The sequence below is a fragment of the Oncorhynchus nerka genome, linkage group LG20 (assembly GCF_034236695.1).
Source record: "Oncorhynchus nerka isolate Pitt River linkage group LG20, Oner_Uvic_2.0, whole genome shotgun sequence".
NCBI lineage: Eukaryota > Metazoa > Chordata > Actinopteri > Salmoniformes > Salmonidae > Oncorhynchus > Oncorhynchus nerka.
The window spans coordinates 50,211,174-50,236,710 of NC_088415.1; the positions used below are offsets into that span (position 1 = coordinate 50,211,174).

The 25,537-nt window shown below is 42.4% G+C and overlaps 1 protein-coding gene across 1 annotated transcript in view; it reads left to right on the forward strand.

Annotated features, from left to right (window-relative positions):
• LOC115102707 (ubiquitin conjugation factor E4 B-like) overlaps nt 1-25,537 on the forward strand; it is a 96,676-nt gene that overhangs the window by 23,206 nt on the left and 47,933 nt on the right. Inside the window, 9 exon segments of the mRNA XM_065005561.1 lie at nt 2,018-2,108; nt 15,574-15,721; nt 16,004-16,065; nt 16,067-16,242; nt 16,705-17,151; nt 17,513-17,596; nt 17,598-17,612; nt 20,042-20,183; nt 21,770-21,870. Coding sequence (XP_064861633.1) covers nt 2,018-2,108; nt 15,574-15,721; nt 16,004-16,065; nt 16,067-16,242; nt 16,705-17,151; nt 17,513-17,596; nt 17,598-17,612; nt 20,042-20,183; nt 21,770-21,870 — 1,266 coding nt within the window.

Genomic DNA, 25,537 nt, shown 5'->3' on the forward strand with positions numbered 1-25,537 from the left:
TAGTTTTTTATATTTTCTGGGTCAAGGTTTGGCTTTTTCAAGAGAGGCTTTATTACTGCCACTTTTAGTGAGTTTGGTACACATCCAGTGGATAGAGAGCCGTTTATTATGTTCAACATAGGAGGGCCAAGCACAGGATAGTGCTTAGTCTTAGTCCTGTATTGACGCTTTGCCTGATTGATGATTCGTCGGAGGACAAAACGGGATTTCTTATAAACTTCCGGGTCAGAGTCCAAGTCCTTGAAAGTGGCAGCTCTTCCCTTTAGCTCAGTGCGGATTTTGTGTGGATGACGTAATCATTGATGAAGCCAGTAACTGATGTGGTGTTCTCAATTTAATCGGAGGAATCACGGAACATATTCCAGTCTGTGCTAGTAAATCAGTCTGCTTCATCATAGGATCTGCTTCATCAAGTCCTGCTTTAATTTGTTCTTGTAAGCAGGAATCAGGAGGATAGAATTATGGTCAGAGTTGCCAAAATGTAAGGCGAGGGAGAGCTTTGTACGCATCTCTGTGTGATGAGTAAATGTGGTCAAAATATATATTTCCCTTTTGGTTGCACATTTAACATACTGATCGGAATTTGGTAAACCGGATTAAGTTTCCCTGCATTAAAGTCCCCGGCGCTGCCTCTGTGTGAGCGTTTTCCTGTTTTCTTAGAGCTCATTGAGTGCGGTCTTAGTGCCCACATCGGTCTGTGGTGGTATGTAGACGGCTACGAAAAATACAGATACTCTCTCGGTAGATAGTGTGGTCTACAGCTTATCATAAGATATTCTTCCTCATGTGATCAAAACCTCGACACTTCCTTAGATATCGTGCAACAGCTGTTTACAAATATACATAGACTGCCACCCTTTGTCTTACCAGAGGCTGCTGTTCTATCCTGCCGATGCAGTGTGTAACAAGCCAGCTGTGAGTTGATCACGTCGTCGTTCAGCCACCACTCGGTGAAACACAAGATATTACGGTATTGTCCAGATGGTAGGATATACTTGCATTAAGCTCGTCCAATTTATTTTCCAGCGATTGTGCGTTGGCCAGTAGTACGGATGGCAAGGGAAAATTAGCCACTCATCAGCGGGTCCTCACAAGGCACCCCGATCTCTTTCTGCGATTTCTTTTCCGTCTCTTTCTCCAGTGAATGACTGGGATGAGGGCCTCTGGGTGTCTGGAGTAAATGGCTCTCGTCCAACTCATTTAAAGAGATTCTTCATCCGGTTCAAGGTGAGTAATCGCTGTTCTGATTTCCAGAAGCTCTTTGCGGTCATCAGAGACAGTAGCAGCAGCATTATGTACAAAATAAGTTGTAAAAAATGCGAAAAAACTAACACAATAACACGGTTGGTCAAGAACCCATGAAATGACAGCAATCCTCTCCGGCGCCATTTAATACTCAGGAACAACAGAGATGTATTGTCTGTCTAGATGTGCAAGGAGTTGACTCCGCCTCCTTGGAGGGGGGTATAAATATTCAGTACCAGTCAAGATTTGTACAATCTAGTTGGTTATCCCTGGGTTAGGGCGTTCGTCATTGGTGCTGGTGGACCTGATTCAAGAGCCAACAAGGGAATCGCCCTACTCTCACATACTTAGGAAAATACACTACAGGTCAAAAGTTTTAGAACACCTACTCATTAAAGGGCTTTTCTTTATTTTTGACTATTTTCTACATTGTAGAGTAATAGTGAATACATCAAAACTATGAAATAACACATATGGAATCATGTAGTAACAAAAAAAAAGTGTTAAATAAATCAAAATATATTTTATATTTGAGATTCTTGTGGAAAAAGTCAAGGGGTGTGAATACTTTGCACAGTATATAACCTCTAAAAGTCTAAACCATTGGGGGGTAACAGAAAATGATGGCAAGTGTTGCGATAAGACGGCCACCCGCTGCATTTAACTGTTCTTCACCACTGTGTGTGTCCTTTTGTGTTGATAGCCTGTTACTGTGATTTGATGCAGGGATGAATTCATTGACCATGTTGCCCCCCCTCTCTCTGTGGCCCAGCAGCATATCCCAAGTGGATGTGGACTCAGGGATAGAGAACATGGAGGTGGAGGACAATGACCGCAGGGAGAGGAGGAACCTGGCTGAAAAGGTAGGCAGGGCTCCCAATCCACCCTCTTCCTTCCGGTATGTACTTTGATCAGTCGCTCTTTGGCTGTATTCAAAATGGCACCCTCTATTCCCTATATTGCGCACTACTTTTGACCAGAGCCTTCAGACGCAGCCTCTATCATGAAAAGGGTCTGCCAAATGAATGGGAGATAACAGAACTCTTTTTCTCTTTCGGTGCGAGTTGGTATATCAATACTTTGGACCAAATGAGCTGGGGATTCATGTACTCCAAATTAAATACATGTTGTGTTTGTCACATGTCAATACAACAGATGTAGGCTTTACAGTAAATGCTTACTTCTGAGCCCTTTACCAACAGTGTAAAGTTAAGAAAATGTGCAAATAAAAGTAGAAAGTAGTGACACAATAGATAACAATAACGAGGCTATATCAAATCAAGCAGTATTTATACAGCACATTTCCAACATGTAATCTAACACAATGTTCACAGGAAAAAACAATAATTAAAGCTGAAGTATTTACTGCACAACAAAAATACGATAAAAAATATATAAAATGACAAACTGAAAGACTTAAAAGCACCCCAAGGAAAGCAAAGCTAAAAAGGTTTTACGATCTCTTTAAAAAAAATGTGTCCACACTTTTGGCCCCCCTCAACTTCTCTGGCAGGCTATTCCAGACGCTGCCTCCATGCCTCTTGGTCCTAGGCTTTGGGATAGTTAAAAGGACAATGCCAGAGGACCTGAGTGACCTACTGGGTACATAACTTAAAAGCATGTCTGACATATATTGGGGTGCACAGTCTAGGATTTCTTTAAGAACAATAGAAAATCTGGCAGCCAGTGCGGAGACCATAAAACCAGTGTAATGTGTGCTCTTCATCTGGTCTTGGTCAGTACCTGTGCTGCAGCATTCTGTATGGTTTGCAGTTGACCAATGGCTTTCTTGGCGTCCATCTATGTAAGAGACTAGTGTCGTGGAAATTTCCTGTATTTACCAAATCATGAGAGCAAACCACACACAAGTCAGAGTTAGTTATCACAAAGTCCATCTTTAATTATATGAGCTCCATCACAACCCTGTGACTCTCAGATCAATTCAGTGTCTATAAATGAATTCTCTGAGAGTCCCTTACACATTGCAACTGAGATCCTTTATAGCAAAGACACACATAGCCAGACAGCATTAGGCATAATTTATCGTTCAGCTTTGTCTCCTAAACTATGTTTTTTTCTCAAACTCAGAACCATAAACCAAATCCACATATCAACAGGCATATATCAAATCCATCCTATCTTGACAAGATCACAGAGACACATTGACTGGCACACAGACATTGTGGAGCCAAGAGATACACGCTTGACCTCTCCCCTCTCTCCGGCCCAAATAACTTAGTCTTGACAGAGAACAGATACTGCAACCCCGCCACAGTATTATACAAACACATTCTGATGAGAAGTAACTTACAAACATAAGATGAATATAAAACATCTTACCTATGTTACCAACTAATTCTGATTATTCCCCAACACTAGCTAGCTAAAGTTTCAGATATTACACGTTTCTAATTTAGTCTGCCGTTTTCATTTCAAGTTAAAGCATACGGTTAGCTATCTAGGTGTGGAAATGCAAATAGTCTGGATAGCCATTTGATTATCTGTTCATGAGTCTTATGGCTTGGGGATAGAAGCTGTTTAGAAGCATCTTGAACCTCGACTTGGCACTCCGGTTACGCTTTCCGTGCGGTAGCAGAGAGAACAGTCTGACTAGGGTGGCCGGAGTCTTTGACAATTTTAGGGCTTTCCTCTGACACTGCCTGGTATAGAAGTCCTGGATGGCAGGAAGCTTGGCCCCAAAGATGTACTGGGCCGTACGCACTACCCTCTGTGGTGCCTTGCGGTCGGAGGCCGAGCAGTGGTCATACCAGGCAGTGATGCAACCCATCAGGATGCTGTGGTGGTTAATTTCTTCACTATCAAATGAGGAGAGGCAAACTTATCACACAAGTCAGAGTTATACTTAAACTAAATCTTTAATCACTTATTAATAAGGGAGCAGGTCAATACAACGCACACATATAGAGTGAATCAATTGAGTGCTCTACGATAATGTCTGGTTGACGTTTCACGCTCAGATGATTCATTGCACCAGTCCCTCCTGCAGCAAAGCACCCGCACAATATGATGCTGCCACCCCCGTGCTTCACGGTTGGGATGGTGTTCTTCGGCTTGCAAGCATCCCCCTTTTTCCTCCAAACATAATGATGGTCATTATGGCCAAACCGTTCTATTTTTCTTTCATCAGACCAGAGGACATTTCTCCAAAAAGTACGATCTTCGTCCCCATGTGCAGTTGCAGACCGTGGTCTGGCTTTTTTTGTGGCGGTTTTGGAGCAGTGGCTTCTTCCTTGCTGAGCGGCCTTTCAGGTTTTGTCGACATAGGACTCGTTTTACTGTGGATATAGATACTTTTGTACCCGTTTCCTCCAGCATCTTCAGGTCCTTTGCTGTTGTTCTGGGATTGATTTGCACATTTTGCACCAAAGTACGTTCATCTATAGGAGTCAGAACGCGTCTCCTTCCTGAGCGGTATGACGGCTGCGTGGTCCCATGGTGTTTATACCTGCATACTATTGTTTGTACAGATGAACGTGGTACCTTCAGGCATTTAGAAATTGCTCCCAAGGATGAACCAGACTTGTGGAGGTCTAGATTTGTTTTCTGAGGTCTTGGGCTGATTTATTTAGATTTCCCCATGATGTCAAGCAAAGAGGTACTGAGTTTGAAGGTAGGCTTTGAAATACATCCACAGGTACACCTCCAATTGACTCAAATGATGTCAATTAGCCTATCAGATGCTTCTAAGCCATGACATCATTTTCTGGAAGTTTCCAAGCTGTTTAAAGGCAACAGTCAACTTAGTGTTTGTAAACTTCTGACTCACTGGAATTGTGAAATAATCTGTCTGTAAACAATTGTTGGAAAAATTACGTGTCATGCACCGACTTGTCAAAACTATTGTTTGTTAACAAGAAATGTGTGTTGGTTAAAAAAACAGTTTTAATGACTCCAAATTTATGTTCATGTACATTTCTGACTTCAATTGTATTGTATCCTCTAGTTAACTGTTTAGTGATTGATAGCATATGCTTTCATCGTGTCCCAAAAATCTTTCCATCGACACTCAAGAATAAAGGCCATACAAAGTGATTTTTCACCTTTTACTTTTTTGATTTCATATGATTAATTTTAATGATTATTTTTAATGAAACGAACAATTTACTTCTTTATTTTTATTTTGTTTATTTACCTTTATTTAGCTAGGCAAGTCAGTTAAGGAGAAATTCTTACTTTCAATGATGGCCTAGGAATAGTGGGTTAACTGCCTTGTTCAGGGGCAGAACGACAGATTTGTACCTTGTCAGCTCAGAGATTCGAACTTGCTACCTTTGGTTACTAGCCCAACGCTAACCACTAGGCTACCATGCTGCCCATTCATTATATTTGCTGAATCAAATAATTTGTGAATCGTGAACTTTGTATTTTCGAAAAAAAGATTTAGATGTATCTTGTCTTGTGGATTATGTGGCTTCAAAATTCAAAAGGCACGAGCACATTTGACCTATCTTTTTTGCAGGTGCATGGTAACAGTCGAATAAAATAAGAAACGCTCACACTGCTCTTAATAGTGTCACTGCTCTTTATTAAGCTTTAATTATTGGCCTCACGGCCTTCGTCAGAGCTTTTTCTTTTACTCAGAGTATTATTAATATCACTCCCCTGTCTGATATCTTAACTTTCTCTATGCCACAAAATCTAAAGGTAGAAATATCATGCTTCAGGTCATTAAAATGTACTGCGACTGGATAATCCCTGTCGTTTCTCCTGATTGAACTTTTATCTTCACCAATTCTCTGTTTGAGAGAGCGAGAGGTTTAACCGACATAGCACAGCCCACATGAACATTTTTTCTTTTTCTTTTTTTTCAATTTAAAGTTTTATTAAGTTTTCTTGTTTTTCAATCAACCAACAAAACACATTCCACATTCACAGATGTGACAGGCTTTAAAAAAAGAAAAAGTCAAAAAATAATAATAAAATAAAAATGAATGATAAAGTCAAATAAAAGCATTCATTTTTCTTAATCTATATATTTTCCTTGGTACATATATATATACATGCATACGTACATACACACACACATATACATACACACACACACATACGCACACGTACTCAAAAACGAAATTAAAATAAAAACACACAAAAAAAACATATAACACTTGCAGCAGCACTATCAAGTTTCTTATCAGCTATTTCAAGCATTCGCTGAGATGACGGGCCAATAATTCGTTTTTAGGTTTTTACAGTACCCTACACAACATGTATCTGCGCATTTCCCTAGTCACCCCGTTCACTCTGTCCAGTTTGAAATATAGTTGAATAGTGGAGACCAGAGTCTATCAAACTTGGGCTGTCTCTTGTGGAGGTCATAAGTGAGCTTTTCAAGAGGAAGAAAGTCAACAATCTGGTCAATCCACATTTTAAATGTAGGAGGGGTATTAGAGGCCCACAATAGAAGAATACATTTCTTAGCAAAGTATGTAATAGTCATAAGCAAATTTTCTCTGTCAGGATCAAGAACAAAGTCCTGCTGGGCATTAAGAAGATAGATACATGGGGTCATATCAAACTGTACCTCTAGTATTTTCTGTGCAGCAGTATGTACAGATTGCCAGAATCTGGCAATCTCTCTACAGCTCCAAAATACATGCATATATATGGTTCCACTTTCAGAGGTACATCTTTTACAGTTAGGAGACATATCTGTTTTCATTCTATGGAGTCTCAGGATTATAATACAATTTGTACAAAAATTTGTAATTAGATTCTTTCATTTTTACACTGGTAGAGGAGCAGTATACCCTGTCGCAAACCTCCGCCCATAACTGATCACTGATAGTCAGACCAAGGTCCTTTTCCCAGATTATTTTCAAAGGAGTAAAGGAGGAGCTTCCTTTCTCGGAATGGAGTCTATAGATGTAAGATATTTTGCCTTTAATGGATTGTGCTGTGACAAGAAGGGTTTCAACTTCATTCAACTGAGTTCTAAACCTCCTCTTGGAGGTAAACGAGGAAATTACATGTCTAATTTGAAGATATAAAAATAAAAAAAAGGGATCTTGGCACATCGAATTCACTGCAGAGCTCTTGAAAGGATTTCAGTGTAGTGGTTTTCTGATGAAATAGGTCTGAAAGGGTCCTGATTCCTAGAGCATGCCAAAGATTAAAGTTGGCATCCCTCAGGGCTTTTGGCAAGTCTGGGTTGCCTACTATAGGCGAGTGAGAACATATTTGGGAGGAAATGCCCAGGTATTTCTTACAGTCCCTCCACGCTAGTAGGGTGCTGTAAATCACAAAGGTTTTGGCTATGTTGCCCACTTCACTAAAGTTATTAATGAATATAATTGAGCTTAAGGGCAATGAACCACAGGATTGGGCTTCTATCTGAATCCACGTTGACTCTTGTCTGTTTGTGATCCATATTAGCATGTTGCGGATTTGGGCAGACCAGTAGTACAATTGAAGGGAGGGAAGGGCAAGACCACCTTTAGATTCAGGTTTTGATAAAGTGGAAAACTTGATCATAGGTTTTTTATTGCCCCATATAAATTTGGTGATTCTTTGGTTAGTTGTTTTGAAGAAGGAAACTGGGAGATAGCATGGGAGCATCTGAAATAAGTAGTTCAGTCTAGGGAGGACGTTCATACGGATTATATTAATTCTTCCTACTAAGCTAATTGGGAGGGAGATCCAGGTTTGGAGATCGTTCTTGATTCGATCCAGGAGTGGAAGATAATTTTCCTTAAAAAGGCTATTCAGATCTGGTGTTATGAAGATCCCAAGGTATTGAAACCCCTGTGTTTTCCATTGGAAAGGACAAAGTGTCTTCATAGAGCTGGTGAGTGTAATATTGAGAGGGCAGACAGTGGATTTGTTAAAATTGATCTTATAACCTGAAAACGTGCCATACTGAGCAATTGTGTCTAAAATGAGAGGGAGGGATTTCTCAGGGTTGGATATGTAGAGCAAGACATCATCCGCGTAAAGCGAAATCTTGTGCTGCAGGCCACCTGCAGAAACACCCATAATACTTGGATTGCTCCTTATCAGCTCTGCCAGAGGCTCCGCCCCCAACAAGTAGAGCAGCGGGGACAGCGAGCACCCTTGTCTTGTGCCCCGTTCCAGAGGGAATCTGTCAGAGTTCAGTCCATTAGTAGTCACCATGGCATTTGGATGAGAGTATAGTGATTTGATCCATTTAATAAAATTTGGGCCCATTAAACGCCTTCTCAGCATCCAGTGAAGCCAGCAGGACAGGGTTCTTCTGTGCGTTTACTTGATCAATAATATCAAAAAGACCGCGAATGTTATCAGTTATCATTTGTCTCTAATAAATCCAGTTTGGTCCGCTTTTATTATTTTGGGAAGAAGAGTGTTTAGTCTTTTGGTGAGCAATTTGGTAATTATTTTATAGTCGAAATCCAACAAGCTTATGGGCCGGAAGGACGAGCAGGATAGGGGGTCCTTGTCCTTTTTTAGCAACACTGTAATGCGAGCTGTGTGCATTGAGTCCGGGAGAACACCGTTTTTGCAAAAATCCTCCAGCATTGGCATGAAGATAGGGCTGAGCTGGGGCCAAAAAGCTTTGTAGAACTCTCTGGGGAATCCATCTGGGCCTGGGGACTTATTAGGTGGCATGGAGGTAATTGCCTCCAGGATCTCCTCAGGAGTGAAGGGGGAGTTGAGATCTTCTTGGTCGGTCTCTGATAGTTTAGGTAGCGAGATTCCCTCTAGGAAAGAGTGGAGTTCTGCCTCCGTGTGTTTTCTCTCAGAGGTATATAGTTTGCAGTAAAAATCATGATAAGTTAAATTGATCTTTTTTGGGTCATATGTGACCTCGTCCTCTGCTGTTCGGATAGCCATGATTGTACGCTCTGACTGCTCCTTTTTTAATTGGTAAGCAAGCAATCTACTGGGCCTATTGCTATACTCATGGTATTTCTGTTTAGTAAAGAAAACTTTTTTTTAATCTCCCGAGTGTAGTCCAAATTCAGTTTGGCTTTGGCTTCTTTAAGATGACTCCAGGAGGTGCTGTCTAGGGATTGTTTATGTATTTTTTCACAGCATTCCAGCTCCCTCTCAAGATCTAGCCTGTGTGCTTCCATTGCTTTTTTCTTAGAGGAAGCATATGCAATTAGATGACCTCTTAGTGTGGCTTTAGCAGCGTCCCACATTGTGGCCGGAGAAACAGGAGAATCTTTATTGTCTTGTGTGTAGTTGTCTATCCATTTAGTTACCAATGTATGGAACACGTCATTTGATAGCATGGAGGTGTTGAATTTCCAGCTCTTTGACCTCGGGATGTTTTTGCATAGGTCAAAGCGGAGGTGGACAAAGGCGTGATCTGAAAGTGCTATGGGTCCGATTATACAAGTGGCTGAATTTATGAAACTCTTTGGGATAAAAATGTAATCTATACGGGAGTAGGTGTTATGGACATTAGAGTAGTATGTATAGTCCATAGATGAGCTATTATTCTCTCTCCAGATATCTATCAGTCCCATCTCTTTAGTAAAGAGAGTTCAACATCTTTGCAGATCTAGGAATTGTGGTGGGGACTTGAGATGATTTGTCTAGGGTTGGGTTAAGGGTACAATTAAAATCTCAGGCCACCACGCCAAAGGAGACACAATGCTCATTGAACAGCGTTATAATTTTTGACAAGATGAAGGCATCTGTGTTAGGGGCGTATATGTTTAATATAGTAATTGGTTGACCATATAGTGACCCAGTTATCAAAATAAATCTCCCCTCCGGATCAGATATGTTTTTGTCAATTATGAATGGAACATTTTTATGGATAAGTATGGCTGTGCCTCTACTGTTTGATTTGAAAGATGAGTAATACACCTGTTCCACCCAAGCTCTGCGGAGTTTGGCATGTTCAGCATCACAGAGGTGTGTCTCTCGCTGGGTAAAAGTGGATAGTAATTACAGCTGCGTTCACATAAAAGGAAAATAAATGGTGTACATGGTGTACACAAATAATAATCTCTGAACACCCCAGCCGAGTTCCCAAACAACTCGACACATCCCGTTGGATCTATTACCCCCCCGCTCAGTCTCAATTATGTGTTCCGAATAAAACAAAAGCCGGGAACAGTTAGCAACGCACAACGTCTCCCTCTCCCCACCAAAGAAATGCCTCATCCTCTCCACCCCGCATTGAGTAAATAACACAGTTGCCCTCGTCCAGACCACAGTAAAAGAGGGGAGAAAAATAAAATCAATAGCCCAGCCTACATATACCTCCCCCAAGGGACATAGGGAACCCCAGGTAATAATAGCAACAACAAAAAAACAGGGAAATAAAAGTAGGCTGAAACATTAGTAGGCTTAGGTTAGGCTATACAGCCCATCCCTCTCAGTTAAAGGAAAATAAATGTAAATTGGACGGCTATAATGACATTTAGGGGGTGGGTCTCTGGATATCGGCTATATGTCGTCTTACCTCCTTTAGTAATGGCATTAATCGCATTTAGTCATTGGTCTGTTTCTCATTGGCCAGGATTGTCTTTCAAAAAACGTTTTGCCTCTTCGGGAGTTTTGAAGTGTCGCAAGGCTCCTTGGTGAAGAATCCTGAGCTCGTTTGGGTATTTGAATCCCCTGAAGATGCCTCGGTCAATGGAGTATTTCTTCACTTCGTCAAATTCTCGGCGCTTTCTGCGTATTCCAGCTGACAGGTCCTGGTGTAAAGCGAGTTTGGCGTTTCCCACTGTGATGGTGTTGTTTTTCGCCGCCTATAGGACTCGTTCCTTGTTGGTGAATCGCAGGAAACGTATGGTGATTGGGCGCGGTGGTTGTCTGGCTGCTGGTGGGGGCCTCAGTGCTCGGTGAGCTCTCTCGAGTTCTATGGGCCTGTCGGTGGACATGTGGAGCCACTCGGGAAGTTTGTCTTGTAGGTAGCGGATCAGTGGCATGTTTCCCTCTTCTTTTTCGCCCAGATTGAATAGAACACAATTATTCCTTCGCCCCCTGTTTTCCAGGTCCTCTGTTTTCTCTTCCAGATGCTCGATTTTCTTTTTAGCATATGCTATTGTTTCCATGGCATCTGTCAATAAGTTTTCCATGGATAGGATTCGCACCTCTGCCTCGTCCAGGCGCCCCGCGTGTATGGTTATCTTGTTGTTGATGTCAGGCAAATGGTTTTCCAGGATTGTCACCTTGCCCCCTATCGCACTGAGCTGAGAGTTAATGGCATCTAATTTGGTGTTTAGTTCTGTACGTTGGGATCTCAACTCAGAAAGGATGTCTTCAACAGAGTGCGAGGTTGGCATTCTCTGTGCCTCGTGGGGGAGCGGGTTCTCTTGCTCCTGGCTAATGGCGCTAGTTTTTTCTGAAGCTAGCTTCTTCTTGGAGGCTTTTTCCGTCGCTAATACTCGAGTCCGGGTAAAAATGTCACCTGTAGTGTCGCCTTTTGTAGCCGCCATGACTTTTTCTTACTAAAGCTAAATGAGTTTGAACTTGGAGTGGAGGTAAGATTAGGAATTGGAAACTACTTGTGCGGAGCTCTTAGTTCATGCGGCCATCTCGTTCAAGGGTCACGTGATCCCCCCCACATGAACATTTAATGATGTCGATAACATGGGTGTTGGAGCACGTAATAATGTAATTTATTTGGAACTATTTTCCTGTGTGTGGGTGGCAGAAATATTCAAACTGTGCGCAACCTCTGCATTTATAGCTACCTTTCAGAAGAGAGCGTAAAAAAGCCTGGCTAATTTTATTTTGTGGCTGGCAGTTGGCATGACCCTATTTATCGCGTAAATTGCGACCTCTCCTATACACAATAAGTGGTGAATTTTTAAATTCGTCCGGCAAAGCTGGGTCCGATGATAATGTGTTTCTTGACAGCATCTCAAACTTTTCGTGAGTTCAAAGTATATGTAGTTGTGAACATTACGGATTGTTCTTTAGCTTTTAGCAGGTCTTTTTTGTAGCAGTTCACCTCGTGTTTCCCCCAATGCCAAATTAAGAGCTTCATCCACACATTGTGGAGAGTAGCCTCTTCTTATAATCCTAGTGCGCATCTCCGCTGCTTTTTCTAGATAGTCCTCTATGGAGTGGTGTGTATATACGGCGCAGTCTGAAAAACGGGCTTCTTGGAAGTCCTCTCTTTAATGGCTCCGGATGGAAGCTGTCCCCCTGTAATAGAGTATTTCTGTCCGGGTTTTTTTTCTATACAGAGTTGTAAACAGGGTTCCATTTGATTTCTCAATCCACATATTGAGGGAATGAACATGTTGAGTGTCACATTCAATAGTGAATTTGAGATTGGGGTTAATGTCATTGATTAACGCCATAAAGTCTGACAGCTCTTTTTCTGTTCCTTGTTGTCAATATATCGATACCACTTCAAGACTTTATTCAAAAATTGATTTTAGTTTTCATTATTAACAAAAAGTTCCTCAAAATGACCCACATAAAGGTTAGCATAGCTTGGCGCGAATATGGAGCCCATCGACGTTCCATTCGTTTGGAGGTAGAATTCATCATCAAACCTGAAGTAGTTATACGTCGAAACATATTCATCCAGCTGTAGAATAAAGTTTGTTGGTGGGTATTTGTTAGTATGTCGGTCTCAAATAGTGAGCTAGGACTGCCAGCTGGTATATAGACTCGACATCTGTGACCAAACAAGTCTTCTGTTAAACCCGTTATTGGTGAGATCTTTATGAAGTCGATAGTCTTTCACACATGTCAATGCTTGCACATGAAATTTAATTAGTCTACGAAGTTCGACAATGCCTCTAGCATTGAGCATATAGCAACCTCTGGTCTGCCTGGATAATTGCCTTGTGTTTTAGGTTTGTGTAATTTTGGTCAAATGTACAGGCATGGACGTATGGCAAATTTGCAGCAAATGTATTCAGGTTTTGAGATCAGGTTGTTTAATAGGTCTCCACATTAGAGCATATATCTGAGCTTCTCAACCGGACCTTGATCAACTGGCTCTGTGTTTGAGCATGGCTTGATCAATGTCTTTTTATTGAACCTTTATTTCATCAAGGAGTCATACTGAGACCAAGGTCTCTTTTTACAGATGAGTTACAGAACAAAATATATATATAAAAAAGTCATAAACAGACATTCATCAGTAAAAAGGTCCTCAATCAGTGGGGGGGAAATTGGATCAAGCATTTCATCGAGCACAGCAGATGGTGAATCTGTTTTCATTTCAGCAATTTACTATGAGTTGACGTGTTGACCGTTGAGATGCTGGTAGATGGAAGAGCAGTCGATTTGACTGTCAAAAGCCACCGTTTCTCTCAAATAAAAAGCTGGCAGAGATAAAATGATTTTAAACGTCACTTATCCCCTTCTCCGTTATGCCAGTGTCAGACAGAACTTGCTTAAGCAGGTAAGAAGAGGATCACCAGCAGTCCAAGAGAGCTTAAACAGTAGCTTGATTTAGCTCTTTTTTTGTTTTTTTGGAGCTATCGTTCACTCTGAATTCTTTAAAAGGGTGGTGTTTTTCTGTCAAAAATATTTCCTAAATTCACCAAACTTGCTTTGCAGAAACAGGCTCATTCATCGAGGGAGTTTTACTTCTAATTAATTCAAAGGCATTATATTTCCATGCTTTCAATTGTGTAAGATGGTTGAACTCATCAATTGGATCATATCTTACTGGTAAATATACGGTGCATTCAGAAAGTATTCAGACCTCTTGACTTTTGCCTCATTTTGTTACGTTACAGCCTTATTCTAAAATGGATTAATTTTCACATTTACATAAGTATTCAGACCCTTTAATCAGTACTTTGTTGAAGCACCTTTGGCAGCGATTACAGCATCAAGTCTTCTTGGGTATGATGCAACAAGCTTGGCACACCTGTATTTGGGGAGTTTCTCCCATTATTCTCTGCATATCCCCTCAAGCTCTGTCAGGTTGGATGCGGAGCGTAGCTGTACCGCTCTTTTCAGGTCTCTCCAGAGATGTTCGATCGGGTTCAAGTCTGGGGTCTGGCTGGGCCACTCAAGGACATTCAGAGACTTGTCCTGAAGCCAATCCAGCATTGTCTTGGCTGTGTGCTTAGGGTCGTTGTCTTGTTGGAAGATGAACCTTCACCCCAGTCTGAGGTCCTGAGCGCTCTGGAGCAGGTTTTCATCAAGGATCGGTTTGTACTTTGCTCTGTTCATCTTTCCCTCGATCCGGACTTGTCTCCCAGTTTCATTAGACCAGAGACTTGTTTCCAGAGACTTGTTTTTCATGATCGGAGAGTCCTTTAGGTGTTTTTTGGCAAACTCAGAGGACTGTCACGTGCCTTTTTACTGAGGAGTGGCTTCCTTCTGGCCACTCTACCATAAAGGCCTGATTTGGTGGAGTGCTGCCGAGATGGTTGTCCTTCTGGAAAGTTCTCCCATCTCCACAGAGGAACTCTGGATCTCTGTCAGAGTGACCATCGGAAGAGTCTTGGTGGTTCAAAACTGCTTCCATTTAAGAATGTTGAAGGTCACTGTGTTCTTGGAAATGTTTTGGTACCCTTCCCCAGATCTGTTCCTCACGCAACAAAATCCTGTCTCAGCTCTATGGATAATTCCTTCAACCTCATGGCTTGGTTTCTGATCTGACTTGCACTGTCAACTGTGGGACCTTATATTGACAGGTGTCCCCCTTTCCCAATCAATTTAATTTACCACAGGTGAACTCCAATCAAGTTGTAGAAATATATATAAACATTTCTAAAAAACTTGCTTTGACATTATGGTTTATTGTGTGTAGATTGAGGAACATTTTCTATTTAATCCATTAAGGCTGTAACGTAACAAAATGTGGAAATGGTAAAGATCTATGAAAAAGTTAACGACATGTTTAAATGAAGTCTATTTCTCTGTCCAAGGTCCTGAACGTGAACATTGATAGGCCCTGCCCTACTATGATCTCCAGACAACAGCTCTGTCCAGTGTGCTAACCCCAATAGTTTGATTTAAGATGAATGGACTGTCACTTTGTTGATGTTAATCCAAATTAGTTGTCTGATTGTTAGTGCTGCCTTATTGAATGTCAGCTTTATATTTCAAAATGAAATTTAATTGAATCTCTTAACGTTGTTATTACTACCTTTTATTGAATGTAGACCTTATTTTTCTAAATTAATTTGAATTGAATCTCTGAAGAAAAAATAAACTCACTGCTGTTGTTCATCACTTTGTTTTTTTTCAAGTTCACATGTCAACCTCGTGGCCTTCATTTCACACGTTGAACCCTGATCCCCCTGCATTTACCCAAGGGCATGTAAATGTCGATTTTTCCCGCCTATCGATACACTCAACATTACCGCAGGTCCACCTGTCACTTGAGCAGCATTGTCCGCTCTAGCTAGTACTTCTAACTTTCCATGGGTGTGCCTGTCCCAGGAATCCGCTGAAACCTCCGATGTCTCTGAAGAGCAGGCTCTGCAGCTCATCTGTAAGATCCTGCGTGTCTCCTGGAAGGAGCAGGACAGAGATGTCATCTTTCTCCCCTCGCTTGCCGCAGAGTTCCACCAGAGCAGCCCCAAAGACGGTAGGGCAAAGATGCAGGAGATTTGACATGATTTTCTTGAATTGTATAGCTTTTTGCAGAAAAGTCCTAGATTAGTGCTTTAGGATATTGGCATCTGAATGCAATAGCTATTTAAAAAAAATGTATCTCCTCTAACCCAATGTTTCTGTTGAAATTTGAAGAAAATATTTGTATTAAATTGAAATGCAAATAGTTTTTTTGTCTCATGTATACTATTGTACATTGCACTGCAATGACAAGTCACAAATGAAGTGTGTATGCTATTTCTCTTCCTCCTCCCAGTCTACTCTGACTTTAAAGACCTGATTGGCCAGATCTTGATGGAGGTTCTCATGATCCCGTCCATGCTCCCAGCGCATGTCGCACATCCACAATCCCTTCGCCAGCCTGACTGCCACGTCCCAGCCTATTGCTGTTGCCAAATCTCCCGACCGCCACCTGACGCTGGTTCAGCCCTCTAGCCAGGGCGGCAGTCCCATGGCCACCTGTGCAAGCTCATTTGGGATCAGCTCTCTGTCCAGGCAAGTATGCCCCAATGACCCCACAACTATTCCCCAGTCCTGGGTAAATACAGTAGGACTGTGTCCCAAATGGCATTCTATTCGCTATAGAGCTCCCCTACTTTTGACTAGCTCCAATAGGGCTCTGGTCAAAAGTAGTACACTGTATAGGGAATATGGTGCCATTTGGAGCACAGCCTAAACTTACCATTTGCACATATGGTTGTTCAAATTCAACCAGTACCATTTAACTCTGATCTCTGATTAGAAATTGTACAAGACACCCTGATGGAATCCATTCAAAATAGTGTCTAATGGAATTCCTATATTGAAATTGACAGAGATTGAATTGTTCCCTTTCTTGTAATTGAGGCCTACTCAATAGGAAGTGTTGTGTTTTTTTGAACTGGCACAGTCATGGTATCGTTCTGTGTTCTTCATTAAGTCTTATATAACCCCTTTGTTTTGCCATGTTGTCCACAGCCTATACGGGTGTAGTCCACACCCACTGGCTTTTAACCCATCCAGGATGACCTCTCCATCACTACCCACCTCCACACATCCAATGGTAGCCCCAAGTACCCCTACCATGGCCAACCCCTCTAGGCTCTCTCTCTCCGCCCCCCTGCCCGTCTCCCAGCGCTACCGGCCCTACTCTGTCACTTCTCCCTGCGGGCTCTCCACCCCCCCTTGCCCCACTCTGGCCAGCCTCCCTGGGTTTTCCTCCGTCCCTGGCCCTGTCCCTGCATGTTTCCAAGTACCGCCCATCGCCCTGTCCCAGGCCCCAGCCCCAAGACTACCAACCACCCCCCAGTCGGTTCTCCTTCCCTCCTCCAGACCTCGCCCACCCAGCTCCATGCCCCTCCCTCTGTTGCCCACCTCGCCCAGAGCAGCTGCCCGACAAGCTGCCCGGATCCCGTCTAGTGTCCTGCATGTTTTTTGTGTGAAGCATAGCTTTGGTTCTCTTTGACCATGGTGGCTATAGGAGCCTATGTGTCCTTGTATCTTCATATATGTTGATGGACATGGAATTAGGCCAGCACTAGGGGAGTAGTCGGGTGTTCTATTCCACAGTGAATCACAATCAGGGTTCAGCTGAAGTCCGAGAGACGGTGTGCTAGTCATATCACTTCCTTCCTATGTCCTTTCCTCAGTGCTACCCTCTTCCTTCCCAACCCCACCCTCTCTTATATATATGACCTGTGTCTCTCAACTGTCCATCAAATCCCATCTTAGTCTTCATGTTTTTCCACCCTGACCACCTATTTTATCCCTCCTTCCTCCACGTCAGCCCCCTCTCCTTTCTGTTCTTCGCCCTCTCTGACATGTCTCAGGACAGCAGCGACGAAGAGGATGAGCAGGAGGAGGATTTTGTTTCAGTTTGGGTCCAGGTATACACCGCTGCACGGCCTGTGTGTTCAGTAGACTCACCGGCAGGTAGGCCTGTACCCTAACTGCCTTAAGCTCTCTCCTGGCCCTTTTACACTAAGTCTGAATTTGTCCTGGTAGGTGACCTAAACTGGGATATGATTAAACCACCTGACCGAGTCCTAAAGCAATGGGACTCCCTAAATCTTTCTCAGATTATTACCAATCCCACAAGGTATGACTCCAAGCACCCAGAAAAGGGTACTCTCCTCGACGTTATCCTCACAAATAATCCTGATAGCTATCAGTCTGGTGTTTTCTGTAATGACCTTAGTGATCACTGTTTTACAGCCTGTGTTCGTAATGGCTGCTCAGTGAAACGACCTGTCCTGATTGGTCATAGACGCTTGCTAAACAACTTTTAATGAGCAAGCCTTCCTTCATGAACTGGCCTCCTGTAAAATGGTATAGAATCAGCTTGATCCCTTCTGTCGAAGACGCTTGGACAGCTTCAGCCCCTGGTTCGGCCGTGATCTTGAAGAGTTACTCCACCTCAGGAATTGCATTTGGCGACAGGCTCGGTGCACACATACTCAGGCTTACTGGCTCTCGTTCAGGCTAATGAGAAATAAGTACACTCCAAAGTTAGTTACTTTAAGGAGTAAGTCAGGATTCCTGTTTGACTCAGCCATGCCTCCTTGCCCCTCCCAACATTTCCTCATCTCCCACCCCTTCTAATGGAACTAGCCTCAACCCTTCTCCCTCTTTTCTCCTGCCCCGCTACAAAGTTTCTCCCTGCAGGCGGTCACTGAGTCCAAGGTGCTGAAGGAGCTCCTGAAACTTGACCCTGGGTCAGATGGTTTAGACCCTTCTTTAAGGTTGCTGCCCAAGCCTATCACCAAACCTTTAACCTCTCTCTCCTTTCTGGAGAGGTTTTACATTGTATTTTTAATCCCAGCTCCCGTCCCCACAGGAGGCCTTTTTGGTAGACCGACTGCCTAGATAAGTAAATAAAATATTTAAACGCTAACCACTGCGTCTCAAATGGCACCTAATTCCCTACTTAGTGCACTAATTTTGACCAGAACCCCAGGTCCCTGGCCAAATGTAGTGCACTATATAGGTATTAGATGCCCTTTGGGACGTAACCAGCGTTAAACTACTGCAAGCCAGCTGCCGCAGGAACAGGTTGAGAAATGTCGAGGCTGTAAACACTTGCAGATTTGACAGGCCTCGGCTGTATTTGAAGCTTAACCTTAGAACTAGTTTATTTCAGTACAGATTGAGGCAGGGTGCTCAGCTTTGTTGTCTGAATTGCAGTTAAGTAAACAAAAAAAAGATTGACTAGGCTAGCACTGCAGTTAGTAGCCTGATATCAGGTATTCAAGCACTAGGATCCTGAAGGTCTTGGAAATAATCAGCACGAGTTTGGCCCAGGATTGTAATTTCCCAGTGAATTAGCCCTGTCATGTACTGTAGCTCAGATGGCCAATTTCTCTAGCTCTCGGATCAAATGTGTGATTTGTGGAAAGGATCCAAAATTTAGACCTGTCTGTCAAGACCAGGCAAATAAACATTGAAGTGCATGTGGAAGACACTGTTTAATCTTACTGCAAACAATATTCAGATCAAAGACGACACTGTTTAATCTTTCTGCAAACAATATTCAGATCAAAGACGACAACGGGTTTGATCTTGTCTTCAGATGGTGTCTGTTATCCTCAATATCCCTGCAGTCACTAAAAAGTTAGATTTCTGCGGTATTTGTTGCAATACGTGTGCAACGCAGCCCTGGTATCTCCTAGCGACAGTTTGTCACAACCTGTATAAATGATTTATTTATTTTAATGTCTGCAACCGTAGATAACATGACTAACTGTATAGCCAGAGGTTTGTGTTGGTGTGAAGATGCTCACAGGTTACCCACCGGTCTGTCTTCTGAAACCGACCACTAGCAATGCATTAGCTTAGACACCTGTGAACCCTTGTGGTCAATGGATATCTCTGTAGAATCCATGACCTGTATTGTGTTCATTAGGCACCAAATGGAAGGAAATGAACTGAAAATGGACTGAAACATACCAGGAGGGAGCCAGCGACTACATGGAGTTGAACAAAAATAAACGCAAAAGGTTTTCCGTTGCGTGCCCTATTAAACACGACCCAGCTTTAAACTTCAAACTGCTATTGAGGGAAATTATTGAAGGAATTTTGTGAAATCGAAATTAGTTAGATTTCAAACTCAAGAATTGTGGATTAAAAATGCTGAAACACTACGCTGCAGTACTGTAGCTAACGTTGGACATTTCTTTCAGGAGAACCTGAAAGGTCGCTTATTTACCACATTTGTCCACGCGGCTTGTTTCTTATGGTGCCATGGTTCTGCGCCTGTCGTACTGTTAAATGTAATGACTTTGTCTCCCTCTGTTTTACTCTCCATCTGTCTGTGTAGTTTGGGTGTGTCTGCAGGGGGAATTGACTCGCAATCCTGCAGCGACTGCTTCTCCATCGAGGCGTGCATGGAGACTGAGATGCTCAACTACCTCATCGAGCGCTTCGACAGTGTCGGCATGGAGGAAAGTAAGGCGCCCAAGGTAAACTGGAAACACCTCAAACATAGGGGTGAACCCTAAGGTGGGGAGCCACATATCTACTCATTTGGAAGTAGGGTTGGGAAATGCCGGGGACCTCACGATACGATATTATCACCGTATTTCGGTGTCGATATTTATTGCTATTCGTATCTGCCATTTTATTTCGATGATGTTCCAAACATTATTGCTCACTATTTGTCTGCGGCAGAGAGAAAGGTGAGCGCAAGAGAAAATTAGTTTTGATCAGTCATGGAAATAGAAGTACTGAAAACATGTTGGTTCACAATTTAGAAATAAGATATAGATGAAAAATAGCGGCGTTTTGCCGCAGTTACAGCCCACCTGCTAGCTAACGCTACTTAGCACATTTTTTGGTTGTATTTTACCAATCAATACATGGAGTCAAAGTAACATCGTTCAAAAAATACTCTAGGTTTCTATAGATTTTTTCCCCCATCACTATTTTTATTTATTTAATTTATTTTACCTTTATTTAACCAGGCAAGTCAGTTAAGAACAAATTCTTATTTTCAATGACGGCCTAGGAACAGCGGGTTAACTGCCTGTTCAGGGGCAGAACGACAGATTTGTCAGCTCGGGGGTTTGAACTTGCAACCTTCCGGTTACTAGTCCAACGCTCTAACCCTGCCGCCCTGGCATTTGGAAACACCATTTTAAGATAGTGTCCCCAAACAATACTTACTTTTCAGCCATGCGTGGTGTGCTGTAAGACCTCTGGTTGTAGCAGAAATGTCCTGAAATGAGGCAAAGTTAAATTTGCACATCGGAACGCTCTTTTCTGATTAAAGTTTTATTTAAAAGAGAGATGGATAAAATGCATGAACATAAACCCCTCGCAACACAAATCACGTAATACCCAATGGAGTTCAAAGAGCCTGACCACAATTAGGGCTGTGGCGGTCATGACATTTTGTCAGCCGGTGATTGTTAAGCTAATAACTGCCGGTCCCACGGTAATTTACCTTTTTTAATTGACATAAACACATTTAGCATCTCCTGGCTTCCATCACAGCCTACAAGCCACTGATGCAGACCTTTTGGAACATATACATTTAAAAAAAAAGTCTAATAAATAGATTTAAAATAGCCTACACCATCACAATAAATCCATTATTTATTTTAGATAGGTCTAAAGAAAAGAAACTAGTCCTCCTATATGCTTAATTTAGTTATTTATGCAACTTTAGTTGTGACACAAATGTTGGAGTATAGGTTTTGATTTTTAATACATTCTATAGACATTCTATTGGTTAAGCTTCTCTAGTGTCTGTGAGTTATTTACTCTGAAAAATAAGAACCTAACACTATTAGGTTATTATTATCACATGACTAAACGGTCAGATGGAATTCGACTGTGGTTGTGACTTGTGACCAGTGGTGTGGTGGTAATGCGGTCACCGTAACAGCCCTAACCACAATACCGCTCACGATGAGAGAACGCGCAACTCCTCTGTGACCAAATTATGATTCTGCAGAAGAATGTGGAGACAGGGTCACCTTGACCTGAGCAGCCCTGATGGTGTCAAAACAAACTGTACTTCTCTTTCCTCCTCTTGTCTTCTCAGATTTGCAGCCACCCCAGTGTCAGTCAGCTCCTCAGCAACATACGCTCACAGTGCATTTCCCACGCCGCTCTTGTCCTTCAGGGTGCCCTCACGCAGCCCAGGTCAGTCTGACACCTTCCTGTCACATGTGACCTCTTCCAATACTACGGTCATAATAGTCATTTCTATTATTCTGTTCATCAGTGTTTCCTCTGCCATTAAATAGGAGTGTCTAGCTGTCTAGGTCTGTTGCCTGTTAGTTTCAAATGACCCATTTATTTCAAATATTTTTTTAACAACCCAAATATCTACTCATAGACACATGGAAGAAAACCGAAATTAACTTGTCAATTGAAAGTTGTGATGCCAGATGGCCTGGATGTTGCTTTCACCTGGGAATTAAACTATGGAAAATACATGTTTTGAAATTGTGATGCCAGATGGCCTGGATGTTGCTTTCGCCTGGGAATTATACTATGGAAAAGACATGTTTTGTTATTTGTGTCTGCTATTTCAGCCCCCCTAGCAGGAGCTTCTGTTCTAGCACCATAGCAACGCATTTATTTATCATTGGGTTCACATATCCACATTATTTTGCCTTGTCGTTTACACCTTTGCTCCCACACTCTACAGTTCTCTCACTATTCTCAGAGCACATTAGTTAGCATGCATGCTACCACTTGTTAAAGGGCAGAATACAAGTATATGATGCAAGAATTTGGCCAAACATAAGTTTGTTCCTCCAAATAGTATTGGCCAGGAGACTCGTTCCAGGTATGTTGTGTGTCTAAGTTATATCCTACGCATTGCAAGAATGAAAATTAGATACGCAAAATGGCCATCTTGCATAGTTGCAAGCGTGTGTAGCCTCAGTTTAGTAACTCGACGCAGTCAATCAGTACAATTATTTAGTAAGCCCTTTTTACATCAGCAGATGTCATAAAGTGCTTATACAGAAACTCAGCCTAAAACCCCAAAGAGCAAGCAATGCAGATGTAGAAGCAAAACTCCCTAGAAAGGAGCAAACCTAGGAAGAAAGTTAGAGCAGTCAGGGTCAGGAGTGGCCAGTCTTCTTCTGGTTGTCAGTGAAGATTGTTCTTCAAGATGTTGAAACATTCATAGATGACCAGCAGGGTGAAATAATCATAGTGGTTGTAGAGGTTGCAACAAGTCAGCACCTCAGGAGTAAATGTCAGTTGGCTTTTCATAGCCGAGCATTCAGACAGAGTATTTCTATCTATTAGGGATCCAACACATATACTGCCTGCATCAGTTACCTGATGTGTAATAGAGTTCCATGTAGTCATGACGCTATGTAGTATTGTGTGCCTCCCATTGTCTGTTCTGGCCTTGGGGACTGTGAAGAGACAGAGTATTTCTATCTATTAGGGATCCAACACATATACTGCCTGCATCAGTTACCTGATGTGTAATAGAGTTCCATGTAGTCATGACTCTATGTAGTATTGTGTGCCTCCCATTGTCTGTTCTGGCCTTGGGGACTGTGAAGAGAGCAGTTTTTTGCTAGCAGTTTAAACACACCTCGGTGCATTCATCTTGTCAGCAGTTCTTACAAAAGCAAGTAGTGATGAAGTCAATTTCTCCTCCACTTTGAGCCATGAGAGATTTACATGCATATCATTAATGTTAGCTCCCCATGTACATTTAGGGGCCAGCCGTGCTGCCCTGTTCTGAGCCAATTGTAATTTTCCTAAATCCCCCTTTTTGGCACTTGACCACACGTCTCAACGGTAGTCCAGGTGCGACAAAACTAGGGCCTGTAGGACCAGCCTTGTTGATCGTGTTTATAAGGCAGATGAGCACCTTATTATGGACAGACTTATCCCCATCTTAGCTACTGTTGTATCAATATGTACAATGCTTTTAGTTTTTTTTTTTATATTTAGGGCTAACTTATTCCTTGACACCCATTCTCAATCTAGTTCAAGTTATTTTAGTAGCTGATATGTGGAGTCATCCGCATGCATAGACACACTGACTTTACTCAAAGCCAGTGGCGTGTCGTTAGTAAAGATTGAAAAAAGTAATGGGCCAAGACAGCTTCCCTGGTGAATTACTGATTCTACTTGGATTATGTTGGAGAGGCTTCCATTGAAGAGCATCCTATGTGTTATGTTATACAGGTAACTCTTTATCCACAATATAGCAGGGGGTGTAAAGCCATAACACACACATTTTTCCAGCAGCAGACAATGATCGATAATGTCAAAAACCACACTGAAGTCTAACAAATCAGCCCCGACAATATTTTTGTCATTAATTTCTCTCAGCCAATCATCAGTCATTTGTGCAAGTGCTGTGCTTGTTGAATATCCTTCCCTGTAAGTGTGCTGAAAGTCTGTCAATTTGTTGACTGTAAAATAGCATTGTATCTGGTCGAACAAAATATTTTCCAAAAGTTTAATACGGGTTGGTAAAAGGCTGATTGATTGGCTTTATGAGCCAGTAAAGTGCACTTTACTATTCTTAGGTAGCGGAATGACTTTTGTTCCCTCCAGGCCTGAGGGCACACACTTTCTAGAAGACTTAAATTGAAGATATGGCAAAATAGGAGGGGCAATATCGTCCATTATTATCCTCAGTAATTTTCCATCCAAGTTGTCAGACACCGGTAGCTTGTCATAGTTGATAGACAACAATACTTTTTTAAAGTCTTCTAAACTCATTTGAAGGAATTCAAATGTACAATGCTTGTCTTTCATAATTTGGTCAGATATACAGTACCAGTCAAAAGTTTGGACACACGTACTCATTCAAGGGGTTTATTTTTACTATTTTCTACATTGTAGAATAGTAGGTAGTGAAGACATCAAAACTATGAAATAACACATATGGAATCATGTAGTAACGAAGTTTTAAACAAAATGTATTTTAATTTGAGATTCTTCAAAGTAGTCACCCTTTGACTTGATGACAGCTTTGCACACTCTGGGCATTCTCTCAACCAGCTTCATGAGTCACCTGGAATGCATTTCATTTAACAGCTGTGCCTTAAAAGTTCATTTGTGGAATTTCTTTCCTTCTTAATGTGTTTGAGCCAATCAGTTGTGTTAGACCTATCGGCTGCCTTCGATACTGTGAACCATCAGATCCTCCTCTCCACCCTCTCCGAGTTGGGCATCTCCGGCGCGGCCCATGCTTGGATTGCGTCCTACCTGACAGGTCGCTCCTACCAGGTGGCGTGGCGAGAATCTGTCTCCTCACCACGCGCTCTCACCACTGGTGTCCCCCAGGGCTCTGTTCTAGGCCCTCTCCTATTCTCGCCATACACCAAGTCACTTGGCTCTGTCATAACCTCACATGGTCTCTCCTATCATTGCTATGCAGACGACACACAATTAATCTTCTCCTTTCCCCCCTCTGATGACCAGGTGGCGAATCGCATCTCTGCATGTCTGGCAGACATATCAGTGTGGATGACGGATCACCACCTCAAGCTGAACCTCGGCAAGACGGAGCTGCTCTTCCTCCCGGGGAAGGACTGCCCGTTCCATGATCTCGCCATCACGGTTGACAACTCCATCGTGTCCTCCTCCCAGAGCGCTAAGAACCTTGGCGTGATCCTGGACAACACCCTGTCGTTCTCAACTAACATCAAGGCGATGGCCCGTTCCTGTAGGTTCATGCTCTACAACATCCGCAGAGTACGACCCTGCCTCACACAGGAAGCGGCGCAGGTCCTAATCCAGACACTTGTCATCTCCCGTCTGGATTACTGCAACTCGCTGTTGGCTGGGCTCCCTGCCTGTGCCATTAAACCCCTACAAC